The sequence below is a fragment of the Scyliorhinus torazame genome, chromosome 19 (genome assembly GCF_047496885.1).
Source record: "Scyliorhinus torazame isolate Kashiwa2021f chromosome 19, sScyTor2.1, whole genome shotgun sequence".
Classification (NCBI taxonomy): Eukaryota; Metazoa; Chordata; class Chondrichthyes; order Carcharhiniformes; family Scyliorhinidae; genus Scyliorhinus; species Scyliorhinus torazame.
The window spans coordinates 51542775-51565201 of record NC_092725.1 but is presented as its reverse complement, the minus strand read 5'-3'; the positions used below and the strand labels follow the sequence as shown (position 1 = coordinate 51565201).

Genomic DNA, 22427 nt, shown 5'->3' with positions numbered 1-22427 from the left:
TCAGGCCTGCTAATGATATGCCAACGGTGTTTAACCATGGCGAGCGACGCATTTATGCCATTTTCGGGGTGCCAGAGGATCCCGATTTGGGGTCAAACTGGCGCCTACCGCGATTTTGCCGTCAGAGGCTATTCTCCGCCCAATTGCATTTCGCGATTTCAGCGTCCGCCAACGGTGAATGATTGCCCATTTATTTTACAGCACAGCATCAGGCCATTCAACCCAACTAGTCCATGCCGGTGTTTAAGTTGATCAGATCTCCTCTTCTGAAACATTAACCTGATTTGTTCCTTCACAGATACTCATGGGTCTGCTGTGTATTTCCAATATTTCAAGCCTTGTACCCAGTGCAGATCTGTTTATCCAAATGCATCAACATCCTTCACAAAGAGGTAGCTCAAAACATTGCAGTGCATGAGATGTGCAGTAGTGTTAATGAATCGGCACTTGTGTTTTACAGAGGCGCAGAGATTTCCTGCAGCTCATGCTCGATGCTCGGATATCCACCGAATTCACCCCAGTGGAGAAGTTCGACATTGCCAATTCCAACGGTCAAATTGAGGAGTCACCCGCGACGCAGAAGGCAAATCACACGGCCACAGAAAATCCACCCAAAGTCCAGAAGAGGATCCTTACCCTGGATAAAATTGTAGGGCAGGCGTTCATTTTCTTTGCGGCAGGATATGAAACCACCAGCAGCACTTTGGCCTTCACCTCTTTCTTGCTTGCTACCCATCCTGAGAGCCAGGAGTTGCTGCTGAAGGAAGTGGATGAATTCTTTGAGTCTCACGTAAGTTATGTTTGACGTTTCAGTCTGCCCTTAAGCTATTTCAGATCCCCACCGGTGTTGACGGTGCGTTCAGCTGCCTAGGCCCTGAACCCAGGAATTCCCTCCCCAAATCTTTCCACCTCTCTGACTCTTGCCTCCTTTAAAGTGTCACAAATTGTCTCATTGTGTTCCTGTGAAACACCTCAAGACATTTTACTATGTTTTTATGCCAATCTATTGTGGATAGCACAATTGCTTCACAGCTCCAGGGTCCCAGGTTCGATTCCGGCTTGGGTCACTGTCTGTGCGGAGTCTGCACATCCTCCCCGTGTGTGCGTGGGTTTCCTCCGGGTGCTCCGGTTTCCTCCCACAGTCCAAAGATGTGCAGGTTAGGTGGATTGGCCATGATAAATTGCCCTTAGTGTCCAAAATTGCCAGTAGTGTTGGGTGGGGTTACTGGGTTATGGGGATAGGGTAGAGGTGTGGACCTCGGATAGGGTGCTCTTTCCAAGAGCCGGTGCAGACTCGATGGGCCGAATGGCCTCCTACTGCACTGTAAATTCTATGAAATCCATGAAATCTATATTTAGTTCATCCTGGATGATTTTTCCAATGTCTACATTTTATGCCGGGGGATCTTTTGCACCCACCCAAAAGAGCAGATGAGGACTTGGATTAATGCACCTTCGACAGTGCAGCACTGGAGTGTCGGCCTATACCTTGTGCTCAGTTGGAGCCCCAAGACCTTGGAGTTTTGGAGCTTCCATATTGGAAGTTAGTTCTGTTTTAGTCTACAAATTGGATGTAAATATTCCATCTTCCAGGATGAGACACTTTATATCCTCCAATGACTGACTGTCATACATTCTTTTGATCTGATTAGTAAGTGTGCGGATGACACTAAGATTGCAGAAGTTGCGGATAGGATGAAGATTGTCAGAGAATACTTTCTCCCCGTGTCTGGGTTGGTTTCCTCTGGGTGCTCCGGTTTCCTCCCACAGTCCAAAAGCGTGCAGGTTGGGTGGATTGGACATGCTGAATTGCCCTTCGTGTCCAAAAAGGTTAGGAGGGGTTATTGGTTTATGGGGATAGGGTGAAGGCTTAAGTGGGTCGGTGCAGACTCGATGGGCCGAATGACCTCCTTCTGCACTGTATGTTCTATGTTCTAAGTGAGGTGGTTGAGGCAGATACGTTAGCGGCCTTTAAGGCTTATCTGGATAGACACATGAACAGACGGGGTATAGAAGGATACAGGCATTTGGTCGAGATAGGACACGTGATTAGCGCAGGCTTGTAAGGCCGAAGGGCCTGTTCCTGTGCTGTATTGTTCTTTGTTCTTTCTTTGACATGGATGTTCTTTTCAATTCAGGCTAATTCAACAGACTCTCCTTGTATTAATGTTTGGTGGCAGCTATTAATGCCTCTTGGTTCAGTGCCCCTTTTGAATTCCACAATCCTTTTGCCCCTCATTGGTGAGTGTCTACGCTCCAAATCCTGGAATTCTCTCTCTTAAACCTTTCTGCCATTTAACATCATTCCCCAATACCCTCCTTAGAAACTATCTCTTTAACCAAGATTTTAGTCACGCCTTCTTAATGCCTCACTCCTGTGAAGAACCTTCAAATGTTTTCTTTCATTAGATGCGCAATATAAATGCAATTTGTTTTTATATTGTGAGAGATCACAGCAAAGGACATAACTGGAGATTGAGCTATCAAAAAGGGACAGGTTTATTCCCACTTTCCTTCTTAAAAATCCCTTTGAATCTCCCCATCCCCAGATTTCCGAATGCATCAGTGCATCATAAAACAAATAGCCTGTATTGCATGCAAAACAAAAGGATGTCTTAAATAGAATAGAATTTAATTTGACCATTATGTCCTTGGTCAAATGAAGTCGCACTAAATAACAAACCATAAATGGTAATCATTGGCATAGACTTGATGGGCTGAATGGCTACCTTCTGTGCTGTAGACGACTCTACTGGAAGTAATGCTTCATAACACCTACCCGCTCCCAGTCAGTCATCCAATTTAAAACCTCTTTTGAAACAGAAGCATCGTCTGCTTCAAAGAGAACTTGCAACAAGAAATATAAAGAGTGTGTGTTTTTCACTGGTATTATTGCAGATTGCTGGCTCATGGGCAGCTGGTGAAACTTGTTTGGAAAAGATCTCTCCAGATCAACTATTCCCTCTGCCAAAGTAGCATACCCTAGAGTCCCTTAATCATATTAAGCTGACACTTTTAAAGTTGCACAGGCTGCATTTTAACTTTTCATTTATTTTAATATCTGTCAAATGGACAAGAACTCAATATGCCAATGTTTTGAAGAAAGACGACCCTCTGTCATAATGCTGCATTGCTTGGGTCAAGTACATAATGCTGAATTGGGACTGACTCATTTCATGTGGCAAATGAAGCCCTCATTTTGACATCAGTTGTCCTCTATTCTTTCCTCCCCCCCCCCTCCTCCTTTGAAGGTGTTGGCTGTTATTCCAAGGACACTGGCAGATCTGGATACCTCACTTGAGTGGCCAATTTTCAATGTGCAAACCTAACCAATTAAACATTCAGAAGGGATACAGTTATCACCATTAAAGCCCAGTGTCGCCTATCTCATTTCAAAGAAAGGGCCAGTCAGTATCACAACAGAACAATCTTTCTGGCTGATACCTCCTTTTCCTGAGCTCAGGGGCTCCGAGGACATCTGCACTGCCTGGCTCATCACCCACTAAATATCCATTCAGTAAAAGCATTATTTCCCAGCTGTCATGTCGATCATGTTGACATTCCCCAGAAACTGACGGAACTCTGACCAGTAGTAATTGACTGTTGTATTGTATCTGAGTCAGTTTCCTTCTGAACGGAAAATAGCTTTATAGGTCACTTACATGTTGGGAATGAAAATGCACCAATTCACACCTTCACCTGCAGATCCCTGTGTGGACAGCGATGTGTATATCCTGAAACATTTTTGTGATCATTCCATGACCGAGCAGATGAAGATTAGATTAACATAGAGAGCTTTCCTTAATAGTGGAGTTGATGCAGGAAACTTGCAATTGAGCCACACCCCGAGCAATGGATTTGATGTCCTGACTCACCTGGGGCAGTGGTTGGAATGTCACTCCATGATAGTTTTGTAGGCTGAAACTGATGAATTCATTACCTGAGGTGAATCAATGGTTAATCTCCATTCCCTACCAGGCTCTCATTAACAGATCAATATGCAGCTAGATAGAGCAAATGTAAAGAGGGCAGGATTGGACTAGGTGCTAATGGCATTCCACTTCCATCGAATGTCATACACCATAATTGCTCATGATTTAGACTAACACATAAAGAATGACTAATTGAGTGAAATACCAAAGGAAGACCAGAAACTGTACTTGATCCCAACAAGACTCAACATAGAATCATAGAATTACATTGCAGAAGGAGGCCATTTGGCCCATCGAGTCTGCATCGCCCTTGGAAAGAATACCCTACTTAAGCCCACACCTCCACCCTATCCCCGTAACTCCACCGAACCTTTTTGGACACCAAGGGCAATAAGCATGGCCAATCCACCAAACCTGTACATCTTTGGACTGTAGGAGGAAACCGGAGCACCCGGAGGAAACCCATGCAGACGCAGGGAGAACGTGCAGACTCCGCACAGAATGTGACCCAAGCTGAGAATCGAACCTGTGACCCTGGAACTGTGAAGCAACAGTGCTAACCACTGTGCTACCTTGCCCCCCCATAACATCTTCAGAAGGAGATAGGGGTGGGTCACATGGGGTGGGGGGGGGGGGAATTGAAGGGGGTGCTGTGGGATGAAGGCTTGGTAAACTGCAGCAAAGGTGTTTGGGAAGTTGGAGTCTGTAATCACCAAACTCACTCTCCTCTCATTGTATCTGCAAACGCTTGTACCACTTGTTAAAAATAGCTGCTGCACCTATCCGCTGCAGAGTTTGTTGTTTTCCACAGCAGCTGCCAGAAATAAACCAACTCCCATGACACATGTTGAGGGATCCACAATTAAGTCCAACCTGAAGTTAGGGCACTGGTGACTGAAGCATGAATGATACTGCCCAACGCGCGGGAAAGCTGCAACAACCGGCTGTTGCATACAAAGGAGGGGGGAGGATGGAAACACCTCAGGTAATTAATTCATCAGTTTCAGCCGACAGAACTAACGTGGCAATTGCAAAATGTTTGTCAGAGAAGTTGAGAATTCCAATCTGAGAATGCAATTATTCTCCCAGCTGGTCACCAAGTGAGTGAATGAGCTTTAAACAAAAACTGGGGCATAAAAACAGGCCACTTATCCTAATTAGCCTATACCAGTGTTTGTATTCTCCAGGAGCCTCCTCCCAGTCTATTTAACTCTTCCCACTTGCCCTTGTATCCCTTCAATCTCTTTTCTCTCAAGTATTTATCAGGTCTTTCCTTATATATGTGAACACTAACTCCACTGCATAGCCAGGATTTTACGGTGCAGCACTGGCCTTGTCCACGGGCCAGAGAGATGGGCACAACTCCACGTTGTCTGTTTTATGCCCATCAGACAATAGCCATCAGGACTCCTGTCTCCTTAAAGGTTGAAATCCCACTACCAAAAGCTAACCACCATGGGCTACAAGGTGACCAATCAGATGGCCCACCACCCTGAGCCTGCAAGGAAGCCACCTATTTCACCCCATGTAACAGATGGCCCACCTGCCACTGGTAAAATGCCAGAGATGACATCTGTTATGAAATGCTTCAAGCGGCTAGTCATGAGCCGGATCACTGCCAGCCTCCCAGACGGTCCCGATCCGTTGCAGTTCGCCTATCACCACATCAGATGCTATCTCCCTGGCTCTATAATCAACTCTCGAACACCTCGATTACAAGGAAACCTACGTGAGACTACTGTTCATAGACTACAGCTCCGCCTTCAACACCATTATCCCGACAAGACTTATAACCAAACTCTGCAATCTTGGACTTGACCCCTTCATGTGCCGCTGGATCCTTGACTTCCTCACCAACAGACCGCAATCTGTCAGGATAGGCAACAGCACCTTCTCCACAATAGTCCTCAACACCGGGGCCCTGCAAGGATGTGTGCTCAGTCCTCTACTGTACTCCCTATTCACACATGACTGTGTGGCAAGATTTAACTCCAACTCAATCTATAAGTTTGCGAATGATACGACTGTGGTCGATCGTATCTCAAACAACGACTAATCAGACTACAGAAAACAACCTCTCTCTAAATGTCGGAAAGACCAAGGAACTGATCATCGACTTCAGGAAGCGTAGCACGACACGCACCCCCGTCTGCATCAATGGCTCCGAAGTGGAGATGGTTGATAGCTTTAAGTTCCTGGGGGGTCACCATCATCAACAGTCTGTCCTGGTCCACTCACATTGATGCAACAGTCAAGAAAGCCAAACAACGTCTCTACTTCCTGTAGAAGCTAAAGAAATTTGGCATGTCTGCACCGACTCTCACAAACGTCTACAGATGTGCCATAGGGAGCATCCTATCCAGCTGCATCACAGCGTGGTATGGCAACTGCTCGGCCCAAGATCGCAGGAAACTGCAGAGTGGTAAATTCAGCACAACGCATCACACAAGCTTGCCACCCGCACATTGATTCTGTATACACCTCCCGAGGCTGCCTCAGGAAGGCAGACAGCAATATCAGAGACCCCTCCCACCAAGGCATTGCCTTCTTCCAGACCCTTCCAACAGGCAGAAGATACAGAAGTCTGAAGACCCGCACATCCAGACATAGGAACAGCTTCTTCCCCACAGCTACAAGACTCCTCAACGACTCCCCCTCGGACTGATCTGTTCCCTGTAAGAGCACTATTCATGACGTCTTATGCTGCTCTTGCTCATGTATTTGCTTTGTTTGACCACTTGTTCCGCACTGTAACCAATCACTGTTTGTCGATGTACCAGTTGTCAATGTACTCTGTCGATTATTCTTTTTTGTCTAATATGTATGTACTGTGTACGTTCCCTTGACTGCAGAAAAATACTTTTCACGGTACTCCGGTACATGTGACAATAAATTAAATTAAATCAAATCAAACGGCAGGAAGAGGCCCTTCACTAACCCTTAATTAGCAGTTATGGCCCTCAATTAACCTCTGAGTAGGAGGGCCGCCTACGACTTTTTCCTACTGCTGGTAAAATGACAGCGGTGGTAGGAAGATGATGAGAACACCACACCATAATTTCCCACCCATTTTATTTCTATTCTCCCTCCTCAGGCTGCTTCTTGAGGACCTGTAAAATCGTGGCCCATTTGTCATTAAGGGCAGGATCTTCCATTCCTGCCGAAGGTGATCCCCCTCGGCGGGTTCCCCAGTGATGGAATGGGCGCGCCGTGCAAAACGGGTGTTCATCAGCGGGACCGGAAGACTGTCTGGTTAGCACTGCTGCATCACAGCGCCGGGGATGACCTAAGTTCAATTCTGGCCTTGGGTTGACTGTGGAGTTTGCACATTCTCCCCATGTCTGCATGGGTTTCCTCCCACAGTCCAAAGATTGCAGGTTAGGTGGATTGGCTTTGCTAAATTATCCCTTAGTGTCCAACGGTTAGGTGGGGTTATGCGGATAAGGCAGGGGATGGGCCTAAGTAGGGTGCTCTTCCAGAGAATCTGTGCAGACTTGATGGGCCGAATGGCCTCCTTCTGTGCTGGAGGGATTCTATCCTGCCGGCAGCCAACAGCGAGCCACCTCGGCCGCTGGAAACATATCACGGGAGGGCTGGAAAATCCTGCCCCAAATTCACAGTCTTGCCCCTCCCGTCTGTAAAAGAATGGTCTTAAATTCTTTGTTTGATCTGTTGGTGACTGTCTTTTACTTATGGCTTCTTGTTCCGGACTTCTGGCCTGCTGAAATATTTCCGAGAACCAACAAGATGTAGCAGTATTAGATGCAGTAATGGCTAATGAGCCAGGTTTAGTTAACACCCTAATGGTGTATGAACATTAGTCTAATAACGATCATAATGTGAGTAAGCTCGACATGGTGTTTGAAAGTGAGGAAAGATTTTGGACATAGTTAAGGCTGACTTCAATGGAATGAGCCAGACTGTCCACAGTCCAGGCAAATCTGTTAATGCCGTAATCAAAATGTTAGAAAATCAGTGTGGGTATGAAAAAAAGAATGCCCCTGAAGGAAAAGAGTTGTACTTATCAAAAAAGACAGCCATAGACAACTAAAGAGTTAAGAGGCAACATAAAATTAAAAGAAAAAGAATACAAAATGGTAAACAAAAAGGCTGAGATCCTGGTGAAAGGGACAGAGACAACAAGCAGTGAAAGGTGACAAAAGCAGATCGAAATAGCTACAAAATGGGAGTATGAAAGAAAACTCGCGTGATATCCAAAATCAACACAAGATATTTTAACTATTATATTCGGAAAAAGATGATGATCAGAGGTAATGCTAGTTCCTTGAAAACTGATAATGCTGATGTTCTCAATTAAAATAATGACTCGTGGACATTCTGAATGCAGCTGGGTAGGGCAAATGTAGAGAGGGCAGGGCTTTGCATCAGTACTATGTAGGGGAAGAGGCCAGCATGTATCCCAATGTTGCTCGTTTTAGCCTTAGTTTAATTGCTCTTGTTCTATCACCTTTGCTCTTGAGTCGCCAGGTATCTTTCTGATACCGCCACGTGGTTCAAGTCCAAGTAATGATCAATAATCCAACACACCGCTTAGTAAGAGTTAAATCAACACACATTTATTATATACAGTAATCAATACTTATACATTAATTCTACTTCTAAGCTACTTCCTACAACTAACAGGCCAATACTTAACTTTGGAAATGGCCCACCAGGTCAGGGAAACGAATGGCCTTTCATATGGGTTCTGAGCCTGCGGGATTCAAAGCTGGTACAGGTCGATAGCCAGGAGCGCCTATCTCGTAGCGAGCGTTGAAGTAAGACTTACGATTTTAGCGGCTGTTGCAGAAGGTCAGCAGAAGGGCCTTGAAGGATGGAGAGAGTAGAAGAAAGGTCGATTTGAACTTGGACTCTATTCTTATAGTCCCCAGGCTCTTCCCGCCTTTCGGGGCGGATCCTGTACCTGGTTCCAAAGGACTTCCACTTGGTTCGAAATTCTCCAATGCTGGAGCGATTCCTTGATCGATGGGCGGTTTTGGGGTGGTCATTCACCTCTCTTTGTGTAGGCTCCAGCTGGCGCCGAAAAGTCTGGGTTGGCTTTGTGTGTCTAATTTGTTGCACATTGTTCCCGGGGATTGCTAATTTATATTCAGATGGCTGGTGTGTTGTTATGTTGATGGCTGCAGGTATCGATTCTGTCTGGCCTCCCCAGAGGCGAATACACAGTTTTACCTGCAGCTGCCTGTTTGAGTCCTGTTGGCTGATTTTCCCATCAGCCTCCCTCTTCCGTTTGCCATTTTAAATCGGGGTTTGGCCATTCTAATCGGGAGTTAGCCATTTTAACTGGCTACACCATGGAAACAATAATTGAGATGAGAAACAGGTACGCAACAAAACTAACATATGCAAGATAACAGTGATGGAGAAATGTTGATTTTAAATTAAGGGGAATTTAACGTGGCCAATCCACCTACCCTGCACCTCTTTTTGGGTTGTGGGGATGAGACCCACGCAGACATGGGGAGAATATGCAAACTCCACACGGAAACTCACCCGGGGCTGGGACCGAACCCATGTCCTTGGCGCCATGAGGCAGCAGTACTAACCACTGAGCCATCGTGCCGCCTGGAGAAATTGATGGCATGAAAGAACGTCAAATCGCCAGGATCGGATAGTTTCCATCCTAGAGGTTTGAAAGAAGTAGGTGAGAATATTACAGATGCTCTAACTATAATCTTCCAAAATTCGCTTGATTCTGGAACTGTTTCTTTAGACTAGAAATTGCACGTGTCAGAAAAGTGTTGAAGAAAGGTGAGAGAGGGAAATAAGACAATTATAGACCGTTAGGCCAACGTCTGTTTTCTGAAAAATGCTAGTGTCTATAATTAAGGATAGGGGGCTGGATTCTCCGATCCTGCGGCTATGTCCGCAGGATCTGTCTGGTCTTACGACCAGAAAGTCGGCGCCGCCCCAGCACCAATCCTCCATCTGGTGGGGGGGATAGCATCGCAAAAAAGGTGCACCCCCGATTCCAGCGTAAACGTGGATTCTCCGGCCGATTGGCGAACGCGATTTCGGAGTCAGCGATCGGAGAATCCCGCCGAGGGTGACTGAACACCTTGAATACCTTCGGCTGATCAGAGAGAACTGATATGGATTTGTAAAGGGTAGGTCATACCTGATGTATCTGATCAAAGTTTTTCAGGATGTGACTGAAGTAGTGGTCAGGGAAATGTTGATGCATATTATTTATATGAACTTCGAAAAGGCATTGGATAATGTTTCTCATAAAAGACTGATAACTAAAATTGAAGCTCATAGAATTGAAGGCAATCTATTGACCAGGTTAGGAAATTGGCCAAGCGGCAGGAGACAGTGAGCAGGGATAATAGATAGGCAGTTAAATTGGCAGGATGTGATAAATGGTATGGCACAAGGGTGGCACGGTAGCACAGTGATTAGCACTGTTGCTTCACAGTGCCAGGGACCCGGTTCGATTCCCGGCTTGGGTCACTGTCTGCGTGGGTTTCGTCCGGGTGCTCCACTTTCCTCCCATAAGTCCCGTAAGTCGTGCTTGTTCGGTGAATTGGACATTCTGAATTCTCCCTCAGTGTACCCAAACAGCCGCCGGAGTGTGGCGACTAGGGGATTTTCACAGTAACTTCATTGCAGTGATACTGTAAGCCTACTTGCGACACTACTAAACATTATTACAAGGATTTGTGTTAATCATAAGACCAGAAAAATAGGAGCAGGAGTAAACCAAATGGCCCTGGGGATCTGCTTTGCTATTCAGCAATATTATAGCTGCTTTGATTCTGGCTTTAACTTTCTTTTCATGTACTTAATGATCTGTTTGTTGAGCTGCTTGCAGAAAAATACTTTTCACTGTATCTCGGTACACGTGACAATAAACAAATCCAATCCAAAACACAGCATTAGGCAGGATCTGGAGTGTTGACTGGGCGAGGCTGTTTGAGGGAAAATCAACATCCGGCATATGGGTGGCTTTCAGATGTCAGTTGATTAGAATTCAAGACTGGCATGTACCTGTGAGGATGAAAGGTAAGGATAGCTAGTATAGGGAACCCTGGATAATGAGGGATATTATGAACCTTGTCAAATAAAAAGGAAGCATTCGTAAGGGCTAAAAGGCTCAGGAACGATGAAGTCCTTGAAGAATATAAAGCAAATCGGAAAGAACTTAAGGTAGGAGTTAGGAAGGCTAAAACAGGTCATGAAATGTTGTTGGCAAACAGGATTAAGGAAAATCCTACGGTGTTTTATACCTACGTAAAGAGCAAGAGGGTAGCCAGAGAAAGAGTTGGTCCATTCAAGGACATTGGAGGGAATCTATGTATGGAACCAGAGGAAATGGGAGAGATACTAAATGAATACTTTGCCTCAGTATTCACCAAAGAGAAGGATTTGGTGGATGAGGAGTATAGGGTAGAGTGTGTAGATATTCTGAGTCATGTTGATATGATTTAGCACAGTGGGCCAAGACAGCTGGCTTGTAATGCAGAACAAGACCAGCAGCGCGGTTCGATTCCCGTTCCAGCCTCCCTGAACAGGCGCCGGAATGTGGCGACTAGGGGCTTTTCACAGTTACTTCATTAAAGCCTACTTGTGACAATAAGCGATTATATTATATTATATTATATTAATAAAGAGGAGGTGTTGGGCATATTAAAAAGCATTAAAGTGGATAAGTCCCCTGGGTCTGATGGGACCTACCCCAGAATACCGCGGGGGGCAAGGTAGGAAATTGCTGGGGCCTTGACTGTAATCTGTGTATCCTCATTGGCTACAGGTGAAGTTCCAGAGGACTGAAGAGTAGCCAATGTTGTTCCATTGTTTAAGAAGGGATAATTCAGGAAATTATAGGCCGGTGAGCCTTTTGTCAGTGGTAGAGAAATTATTGGAAAAGATTCTTAGAGGTAGGATTTACTCACATTTGGAAACAAATGGATGTATTAGTGATGGACAGCATAGTTTTATGAAGGTGAGGTCGTGTCTCACTAATTTGATTGAGTTTTTCGAGGAAGTGACAAAGATGATAGATGAGGGAAAGGCAGTAGATGTTGTGTACATGGATTTCAGTAAAGCCTTTACAAAGGCTTGTACAAAAGGTGAAGTCCCATGGGATCAGAGGAGAGCTGGCAAGTTGGATACAGAACTGGCTTGAGCACAGAGGGTAGCAGTAGATGCGTGCTTTTCTGAATGGAAGGCTGTGACTAGCGGTGTTCCACAGGGACCTGTTCTGGGGCCTTTGTTGTTTGTGGTGTATATAAATGATTTGGAAGAAAATGTATCTGGTCTGATTAGTAAGTTCGCAGACGACACAAAAATTGGTGGCGTTGTGGATAGTGAAGAAGATTATCAGAGAATACAGCAGGATATAAACTGATTGGAGTCTTGGTCAGAGAAATGGCAGATGAGGGGCGGGATTCTCCAGGAATCGGCGGGGCGGGCAGAAACGGCGCAGTGGAGTGGCGGGAACCACGCCAGCGTCGGGCCACCCCAAAGGTGCGGAGTCCTCCACACCTTCAGGGGCTAGGCCGGCGCCGGAGCGTTTTGTGCCCTGCCAGCAGGCGTGGACGGCCTTTGGTGCCGCGCCAGCCTGGGCCGAAGGGACTCCGCCGGCCGGCGCGGGTCCGCGCATGCGCGGGAGCGTCAGCGTCTGCTGACGTCATCCCCGCGCATGCGCACATGGAGTCACTTCCGCATCGGGATGACCACAGCCTCCAGTGCGGAAGGAATAGAGTGCCCCCACGGCACAGGCCGGCCCGCGGATTGGTGGGCCCCATCTTCCGGGTTTCTATAGACTCTGGAACTGTCTCTGCAGATTGGAGGGTAGCTCACGTCACTCCGATATTCAAAAAGGGAGGTAGAGAGAAAGCAGGGAATTATAGACCAGTAAGCCTAACATCGGTAGTGGGGAAAATGCTTGTCCATTATCAAGGACTTTATAGCGGAACATTTAGAAAGCAATGGCAGGATCAGTCAGAATCCACATGGATTTATGAAGGGGAAATCATGCTTGACAAATCTGTTGGAATTCTTTGAAGAGGTAACCAGTACAGTCGACAAGGGGGAGCCAGTCGATGTGGTATATTTGGACTTTCAGAAGGCGTTTGACAAAGTCCCGCATAAGAGATTATTGTGAAAAATTAAAGCTCATGGGATTGGGGAAAATGTATTAAGGTGACTAGAAAACTAGTTGGCGGAGAGGAAACAAAGAGTAGGGATTAATGGGTGATGCACGATCAATGGCCACTAAAGCAAGGTTGTAGTCCAACTGAAGGCTTTAATAAGTTAGATGTTTCCCCCAGCAGCTCAGGTACAGAATGAAGGCTGCAGGGGCGGCACGGCTCTTATACCCCGCCCAGCAGGGCGGAGCTACCATACATCCTAACCAATAGAAAGCATACAGTTTCCACCAATGGTGCGCCAGCTTATCAGGTACCGTAATACCTATAATACCACATTCACCCCCTGTTAAAAAAGAGTCCAGCGGGGGTGGTGGCCTGATAGTACAAACATAGCAACGTGGTAGAATTAGTTATGGAGGTACCATAATACCTCCGTACAGTGTTTTGTAACTATTTACATTTCTGATAGCTATGTACATTTGATGATTTACTTTTACAGTTTACAATTTAAAATGGAGCAATCAGTTTACAATTTAAAATGAAGCAATCAGTCGATCGGGTGTCCTGGTCGTCCTCTGTGATCGGCGGAGGCTCGGGCATCTGTGACTCGGGGAGCGTGGCTTCGATCACCATGGCAGCTTCGGCACCCATAGACGGCGCTGGTGGGGAAAACGGTTGACCTGGGAAGGGAGCGCCTGCGGGAGCGTTGGTGGGTGGGGGTGGCCTAGACGGGGCCGGCGGAAGGACCGATCCTCCTGTAAGATGCCCCGGTGGAGGGGAGGGTGGGACTGGTGGCTGGGGTGGGTCTGGGGCTCCAGGCCTCATAGGGAGACCATATCTTGTCGGCCATCGGGTACGCCACGTAGGTGTACTGGGGGTTAGCATGGAACAGATGGACCCTCTCGACCAAAAGGTCCGACTTGTGCGCCCGCACGTGTTTTCGGAGCAGGATGGGTCCGTGTGCTGCCAGCCAGGTCGGGAGCGAGGTCCCAGAGGAGGACTTCCTGGGGAAGACCAGGAGACGTTCATGAGGTGTCTGGTTGGTGGTCGTACAAAGCAGTGACTGGATGGAGTGGAGGGCATCCGGGAGGACCTCCTGCCAGCGGGAGACTGGGAGGTTCCTGGACCGTAGGGCCAGTAGGACGGTCTTCCAGACCATTCCGTTCTCCCTTTCTACCTGGCCGTTACCCCGGGGGCTGTAACTGGTCGTCCTGCTTGAGGCGATGCCCTTGCTGAGCAGGAATTGACGCAGTTCGTCGCTCATAAAGGAGGACCCCCTATCACTATGTATGTAAGCGGGGAACCCGAACAGTGCAAAGATGCTATGGAGGGCCTTAATGACGGTGATTGTGGTCATGTAGGGGCAGGGGATGGCGAATGGGAACCGGGAGTACTCGTCAATCATGTTCAGGAAGTACGTGTTGCGGTCGGTGGAGGGGAGGGGGCCTTTGAAATCCATGCTGAGGCGTTCAAAGGGACGGGAAGCCTTTATCAGATGCGCTTTCTCTGGTCGGTAGAAGTGCGGTTTGCACTCCGCGCAGATTTGGCAGTCCCTGGTGGCTGTCCTGACCTCCTCGATGGAGTAGGGCAGTTGCGGGTCTTGACAAAATGGAAAAAGCAAGTGACCCCCGGGTGGCAGAGGTCCTCGTGGAGGGCTCGGAGGCGGTCCACTTGTGCGGTGGCACATGTGCCGTGGGACAGGGCGTCAGGAGGCTCATTTAGCTTCCCGGGACGATACAAGATCTCGTAGTTGTAGGTGGAGAGTTTGATCCTCCACCGCAAGATCTTGTCCTGCTGTGCATTATCAAACATGAAAGCAACCGACCGTTGGTCCGTGAGGAGAGTGAATCTCCTGCCGGCCAGGTAATGCCTCCAATGTCGCACAGCTTCTACTATGGCCTGGGCCCCCTTTTCGACTGAGGAGTGGCGGATTTCGGAAGCATGGAGGGTACGAGAGAAGAAGGCCACCGGTCTGCCCGCTTGGTTGAGGGTGGCCGCCAGAGCTACACCGGACGCATTGCTCTCGACCTGGAATGGGAGGGACCCGTCGATGGCATGCATCATGGCCTTTGCAATGTCTGCTTTGATGCGGCTGAAGGCCTGGCGGGCCTCTATCGACAGGGGAAAAGCTGTGGATTGGATCAGGGGACGTGCCTTGTCCGCATAGTTGGGGACTCACTGGGCGTAGTAGCTGAAAAACCCGAGGCAACGCTTCAGGGCCTTGGAGCAATGAGGGAGGGGGTACTCCATAAGGGGGCGCATGCGTTCAGGGTCGGGGCCTATAACTCCATTTTGCACTATGTAGCCGAGGATGGCTAGGCGGTCGATGCTAAACACGCATTTATCCTTGTTGTATGTAAGGTTAAGGATTTTTGCGGTCTGGAGGAATTTTAGGAGGTTGGTGCCGTGGTCCTGCTGATCATGGCCGCAGATGGTGACATTATCGAGATAAGGGCATGTTGCCCGTTAACCGTACCGGTCAACCATTCGGCCCATCTCGCGCTGGAAGACCGTGACCCCGTTGGTGACACCGAAGGGAACCCTTAAGTAGTGGTAGAGCCGCCCATCTGCCTCGAAGGCAGTGTATTTGCGGTCACTAGTGCGGATGGGGAGCTTGTGGTAGGCGGACTTGAGATCCACCGTGGAGAAGACCTTATAATGCACGATCCTGTTTACCAGGTCGGATATGCGGGGGAGAGGGTACGCGTCCAGCTGCGTAAACCTGTTGATAGTCTGACTGTAGTCGATGACCATCCTATGTTTCTCCCCGGTCTTTACCGCCACTACTTGAGCTCTCCAGGGGCTGTTACTGGCTTCAATGACCCCTTCCCTCAGTAGCCTTTGGACCTCTGACCTGGTAAAGATCCAGTCCTGGGCACTGTATCGTCTGCTCCTGGTGGCGACAGATTTGCAATCCGGGGTGAGGTTCGCAAACAGGGAAGGCGGGTCGACCTTAAGTGTCACGAGGCCGCAGACAGTAAGGGGGGGTATAGGGCCGCCGAATTTGAAGGTTAGACTTTGGAGGTTACACTGGAAGTCTAAACCCAGGAGTGTAGCCGCGCAGAGGTGGGGAAGGACGTAGAGACGGACATTTTTGAACTCCCTTCCCTGGACTGTGAGGTTTGCTACAGCAAACCCCTTTATCTCCACTGAGTGTGAACCGGAGGCCAGGGAGATTTTTTGATTTACGGGGTAGATGAGGAGAGAACAGCGCCTTACCATGTCGGGGTGTATGAAGCTCTCCGTGCTCCCAGAGTCGATTACGCAGGACGTCTCGTGCCCATTGATAAATACGGTCGTTGTAGCAGTTGAGTGTTCGAGGCCGGGACTGATCCAGGGTCACCGAGGTGTGGTAGTATGCATTAGGGGTCATGTGGGACTGTGAAGCCGTGATGTCATTGGCTGACAGATCCCGGGTCCTGGTTGGACGTTGACCTCTAGCTCCGCCCTGAAGGCGGAGTATAAGTACCAGGAGTCCTCCCCCGCAGGCAGTCTACTACTGAACTGCGGGGGAACAGTCACGCTTAATAAAGCCTCATCGACTTCACTCTATTCGTCTCTCGGAATCTTTGTGCGCTACAATTTATTAAGCGTGACTAAAGGACTATGGAGCTCAGGATCATCCCGGAATGCCTGAGGATCAGCCCCCACGCAGTGAACGCAGCAGCAGCTTTCAAGCACTGGCAGACTTGTTTCGAGGCCTACCTCAGAACGGCCACCGGCCGGGTCACAGAAGACCAAAAACTACAGGTCCTTCACTCGAGGTTAAGCACGGAGATTTTCTCCCTCATCGAAGACGCAGAGGATTTCCAGACGGCGTTCGCAGCACTAAAAAGTCTCTATGTTCGCCCAGTAAACCAGATCTACGCTCGCTATCAACTCGCAACGAGACGGCAAAGTCCCGGAGAATCGATAGATGAATTCTACGCCGCGCTACTAATTTTGGGACGGGCCTGCAGCTGCCCGCCGGTGAAAGCAAATGAACACACGGACATGTTAATGCGCGATGCTTTTGTGGCAGGTATGAACTCCTCCCAAATCCGCCAAAGACTTCTAGAAAAAGAGTCGCTAGGACTCTCAGAGGCACGGGCCCTAGCAGCCTCCCTAGACGTGGCCGCGTGAAATACCCGCGCCTACGGCCCCGACCGCGTGGCAGCCCATTGGGCTCCGTACGCACCCGTCGCGACAAACCCACCCCCCCCCCCGGACACCCCACAGGCTTGCGCGGTTCAAACACCAAGTCGCACCGGGGAAGCCCGCTGCTATTTCTGCGGCCAGGCGAAACACCCCCGGCAGCACTGCCCGGCCCGCGCAGCGATCTGTAAGAGCTGCGGGAAAAAGGGCCATTTCGCGGCTGTGTGCCGGTCCCCGCGAGGTCGCCGCTGTCCCGGGAGAACAGGGAGCCCTGCACGCCGTTTACGCTCCCCAACCCCCCCAGCGCCCCATGTATGACCCGCCGGCCCTACCACTCTGGGTCCCGACCACCGCTCTCCCCGGAGAACAGGGAGCCCTGCACGCCGTTTACGCTCCCAACCCCCCCCCCCCCCCCCCCCCCCCCCCCGCGCCCCATGTATGACCCGCCGGCGCTACCACTTTGGGTCCCGGCCACCGCTGTCCCCAGGGAAGAGGGAGCCCTGCGCGTTCCTAACGCTTCCCAACCCCCCCAGCGCCCCATGTGCGACCCGCAGGCGCCGCCATTTTGGGTCCCGGCCACCACGAGGGGAGGAAGGGCGCCGCCATCTTGGACCACCCCAGCCATGTGCGATGCATGGGGCAGCCATCTTGTTCACCCCCGACGCCATCTTGGACGGCAACAACGGACCCCAGTGTCGACGGCTCCACGGGGTTCGAAGAAGACGCTCAACCTTTACAACCACGTCTGGCTTCAAAGACGCTCGACCAAGCACGGCCCCGGACGCTCCAGACGACGACGACAACGGTGCTGATAAACGGGCACGAGGCACCATGCCTGGTCGACTCCGGGAGCACGGAGAGCTTTATCCACCCCGACACGGTAAGACGCTGTTCTTTGACCATCCGTCCCAGCGCACAAAAGATTTCCCTAACTGCAGGATCCCACTCCGTACAGATCAAAGGCTTCTGCATAGTTACCCTAACGGTGCAAGGGAGGGAGTTCAAAAACTACAGGCTCTACGTCCTTCCCCAACTCTGCGCCCCCACATTACTGGGATTAGACTTCCAGTGCAATCTACAGAGCCTAACCTTCAAATTCGGCGGCCCAATACCCCCACTCACTATCTGCGGCCTTGCAACCCTCAAGGTGTAACCCCCATCCTTGTTTGCAAACCTCACCCCGGATTGCAAACCCGTCGCCACTAGGAGCAGACCTTCATTCGGTCCGAAGTCCAGCGGCTACTAAAGGAAGGCATAATCCAGGCCAGCAATAGTCCCTGGAGAGCACAGGTGGTAGTAGTAAAGACAGGGGAGAAGCAAAGGATGGTCATAGACTATAGCCAGACCATCAACAGGTACACACAACTAGACGCGTACCCTCTCCCCCGCATATCCGACATGGTCAATCGGATTGCCCAATATAAGGTCTTCTCCACCGTGGACCTCAAGTCCGCCTACCATCAGCTCCCCATCCGCCCAAGTGACCGCAAGTACACAGCCTTCGAGGCAGACGGGCGATTATACCATTTCCTAAGGGTCCCATTTGGCGTCACAAACGGGGTCTCGGTCTTCCAACGAGAGATGGACCGAATGGTTGATCAACACGGGTTACGGGCCACGTTCCCGTATCTTGACAATGTAACCATCTGCGGCCACGATCAGCAGGACCACGACGCCAACCTCCAAAAATTCCTCCAGACCGCTAAAGCCTTGAACCTCACGTACAACGAGGACAAGTGCGTTTTTAGCACAAACCGGCTAGCCATCCTGGGCTACGTAGTGCGCAATGGGATAATAGGCCCCGACCCCGAACGTATGCGCGCCCTCATGGAATTTCCCCTCCCGCACTGCTCAAAAGCCCTAAAACGCTGCCTGGGGTTCTTTTCATACTACGCCCAGTGGGTCCCCCAGTACGCAGACAAGGCCCGCCCCCTAATACAGACCACGACCTTCCCTCTGTCGACAGAGGCTTGCCAGGCCTTCAGCCGCATCAAAGCGGATATCGCAAAGGCCACGATGCGCGCCATCGACGAGTCCCTCCCCTTCCAGGTCGAGAGTGACGCCTCCGACGTAGCTCTAGCGGCCACCCTTAACCAAGCGGGCAGACCCATGGCCTTTTTCTCCCGAACCCTCCACGCTTCAGAAATCCGCCACTCCTCAGTGGAAAAGGAAGCCCAAGCCATAGTGGAAGCGGTGCGACATTGGAGGCATTACCTGGCCGGCAGGAGATTCACTCTCCTCACGGACCAACGGTCGGTAGCCTTCATGTTCGATAATGCACAGTGGGGCAAAATCAAAAACGACAAGATCTTAAGGTGGAGGATCGAGCTCTCCACCTTCAACTACGAGATCTTGTATCGTCCCGGAAAGCTGAACGAGCCGTCCGATGCCCTATCCCGCGGCACATGTGCCAACGCACAAATTAACCGCCTCCAAACCCTCCACGAGGACCTCTGCCACCCGGGGGTCACTCGGTTCTACCACTTTATGAAGTCCCGCAACCTCCCATACTCTTTAGAGGAGGTCCGTACAGTCACAAGGAACTGCCACATCTGCGCAGAGTGCAAACCGCATTTTTTCAGGCCGGATGGTGCGCACCTGATTAAGGCTTCCCGCCCCTTTGAACGCCTTAGTCTGGATTTCAAAGGACCCCTCCCCTCCACCGACCGCAACATATACTTCCTTAATGTGGTGGATGAGTACTCCCGCTTCCCATTCGCCATCCCCTGCTCTGACATGACTGCGGCCACAGTCATTAAAGCCCTGAACACCATATTCACACTGTTCGGTTGCCCCGCATACGTCCACAGCGACAGAGGGTCCTCTTTCATGAGTGACGAGCTGCGCCAGTTCCTGCTCAGCAACGGTATAGCCTCGAGCAGGACGACCAGCTACAACCCCCGGGGGAACGGGCAAGTAGAGAGGGAGAACGGCACGGTCTGGAAGACCGTCCTACTGGCCCTACGGTCCAGGGACCTCCCAGTTTCACGGTGGCAGGAGGTCCTCCCGGACGCCCTCCACTCCATCCGGTCTTGTAGTGCTTGTACAGAGAAGTACTCATCCACTTCTCTGTACAAGCACTAACCAAACGCCTCATGTGCGCCTCCTTGTATTCCCCAGGAAGTCCTCCCCTGGAACGTCGCTGCCGACCTGGCTGGCGGCCCCAGGACCCATCTTGCTCCGAAAACATGTGCGGGCGCACAAGTCGGACCCGTTGGTCGAAAGGGTTCACCTCCTTCACGCGAACCCGCAGTACGCTTACGTGGAGTACCCCGACGGCCGACAGGACACGGTCTCCCTGCGAGATCTGGCGCCCGCCGGCAACACACACACACCCCCGACACAAATCACCCCCTTCCTGCCACCGCCGCACCCCGCGACCGCCCCCTTCCCAGGAGGGTCGGTCCACCTCCCAGGCCCGACCAGGAGTGAAGCCCAAGCTGAAACCGTCAGGCTCCCGGAGACGACAACACCGGAACAAGCACCACCACCACCACCGGGGCCGAGGCGATCGACACGGACGACCAGACCGCCCGACCGACTCGTGGCGTCGATCTAACACTACAATATGTGGACTTTTAACGAGAACATTTTGTCTTTTTTTTCCTGACGATTACTGTAAATAGTTTGAAACAAAAAAAACCTTGTACATACTGTAATAACATGCAAAAGTTTTCCTCCCAGGACCAGCCTTGTAAACCCTTACCACCATGCGAAGCATCACCCCGCCGGTAACAAGGGGTGAATGTGGTAGTATGCATTAGGGGTCATGTGGGACTGTGAAGCCGTGATGTCATTGGCTGACAGATCCCGGGTCCTGGTTGGACGTTGACCTCTAGCTCCGCCCTGAAGGCGGAGTATAAGTACCAGGAGTCCTCCCCCGCAGGCAGTCTACTACTGAACTGCGGGGGAACAGTCACGCTTAATAAAGCCTCATCGACTTCACTCTATTCGTCTCTCGGAGTCTTTGTGCGCTACACGAGGCTAATCGCAGCAGTTGAGAGTTCTCCGGGCAGTGCGTGGTCAGCCGAGCTGGGGTCCTGGGGGTTCATCCAAGCTGGCAGCTCCCATTGGTCGCACATGGCTGGGGATGGACAAAATGGCAGCGCCCATCCCTCCAACGTGGCGCCCGCGGAACAAGATGGCAGTGCCCGGGGTCCGCACTTAGTCCTGGAATAGGAAGATGGAGGCGACCGCTAGCCGCACGGGGACCGTGGAGAAGTTTGTGGTTGCGGTCCGCATTCGCCGCCAGAGACCGTGGCAACCGCACGGGCCTGGCATACCCCCACGAAATGGCCCTTTTTGCCGCATCCCTTGCAGGTGGATGCGCGGGCCGGGCAGCGCTGGCGGGGGTTTTGCCTACCCGCAAAAGTAGCAGCGGGGCCCCCCGGGGTTGCCAGGCCGCCTTGCAGCGCAGGCCTGTGTGGGGATGGGGAAGTCTCGGGGTCGGCCGCGGAGCGGTTCCACGCTGCCCAGGGGGCAGCCGCGCAGTCGGGAACGTAAGCGCGAGAGTTCCTGGAGGCCACGTCCAGGGAGCCTGCAAGGGCCCGTACCTCCCTGAGACCCAGAGTGTCTTTTTCTAACAGTCGCTGGCGGATTTGTCAGGATAGCATACTTGCCATGAAAGCGTCCCGGACTAAGAGTTCAGTGTGTTCGCTCGCCGAAACTTGCGGCCAACTGCAGTTTCTCCCCAACACCAGGAGTGCACGGTAGAATTCTTCCAGCGATTCCCCAGTGGTTTGTCGCCTTGTTGCAAGCAGGTGCCGGGCGTAGACCTGGTTTACCGGGCGAATATAGTGTCCTGTTAGCAGCTCTATTGCTGCATCAAAGTCTTCCGTTTCCTCGATGAGGGTGTAAATCTCCGGGCTCGCCCTTGAGTGCAGGACTTGCAGTTTCTGCTCTCCCGTGGGTGTGTTTTCGGCCGTCCCGAGATACCCTTTAAAGCACGGCAGCCAGTGCTTGAAGATTGCCGCTGATTTCGCCACGTGGGGGCTGAGTTGCAGACACTCCGGCTTGATTCGGAGCTCCATCCTTTCTTCTTAAAAACTAGCTTATTAAATTGATGCACGATCAATGACCACTAAAGCGAGGTTGTAGTCCAACTAAAGGCTTTAATAAGCTAAATGTTTCCCCCAGCAGCTCAGGTACAGAATGAAGGCTGCAAAGGCGGCACGGGCCTAGCAGGGCGGAGCTATCATACATCCTAACCAATAGAAAGCATACAGTTTCCACCAATGGTGCTCCA

General features: G+C 50.7%; 1 protein-coding gene across 11 annotated transcripts in view; it reads left to right on the top strand.

Annotated features, from left to right (window-relative positions):
* Positions 1 to 22427, top strand: part of tbxas1 (thromboxane A synthase 1 (platelet)) — a 463069-nt gene that overhangs the window by 370635 nt on the left and 70007 nt on the right. For all 11 annotated transcript variants that reach the window (XM_072484269.1, XM_072484272.1, XM_072484265.1 and 8 more), the window contains one exon: positions 461 to 790. In XM_072484269.1, coding sequence (XP_072340370.1) covers positions 461 to 790 — 330 coding nt within the window. The remainder of the gene's footprint in view (positions 1 to 460; positions 791 to 22427) is intronic.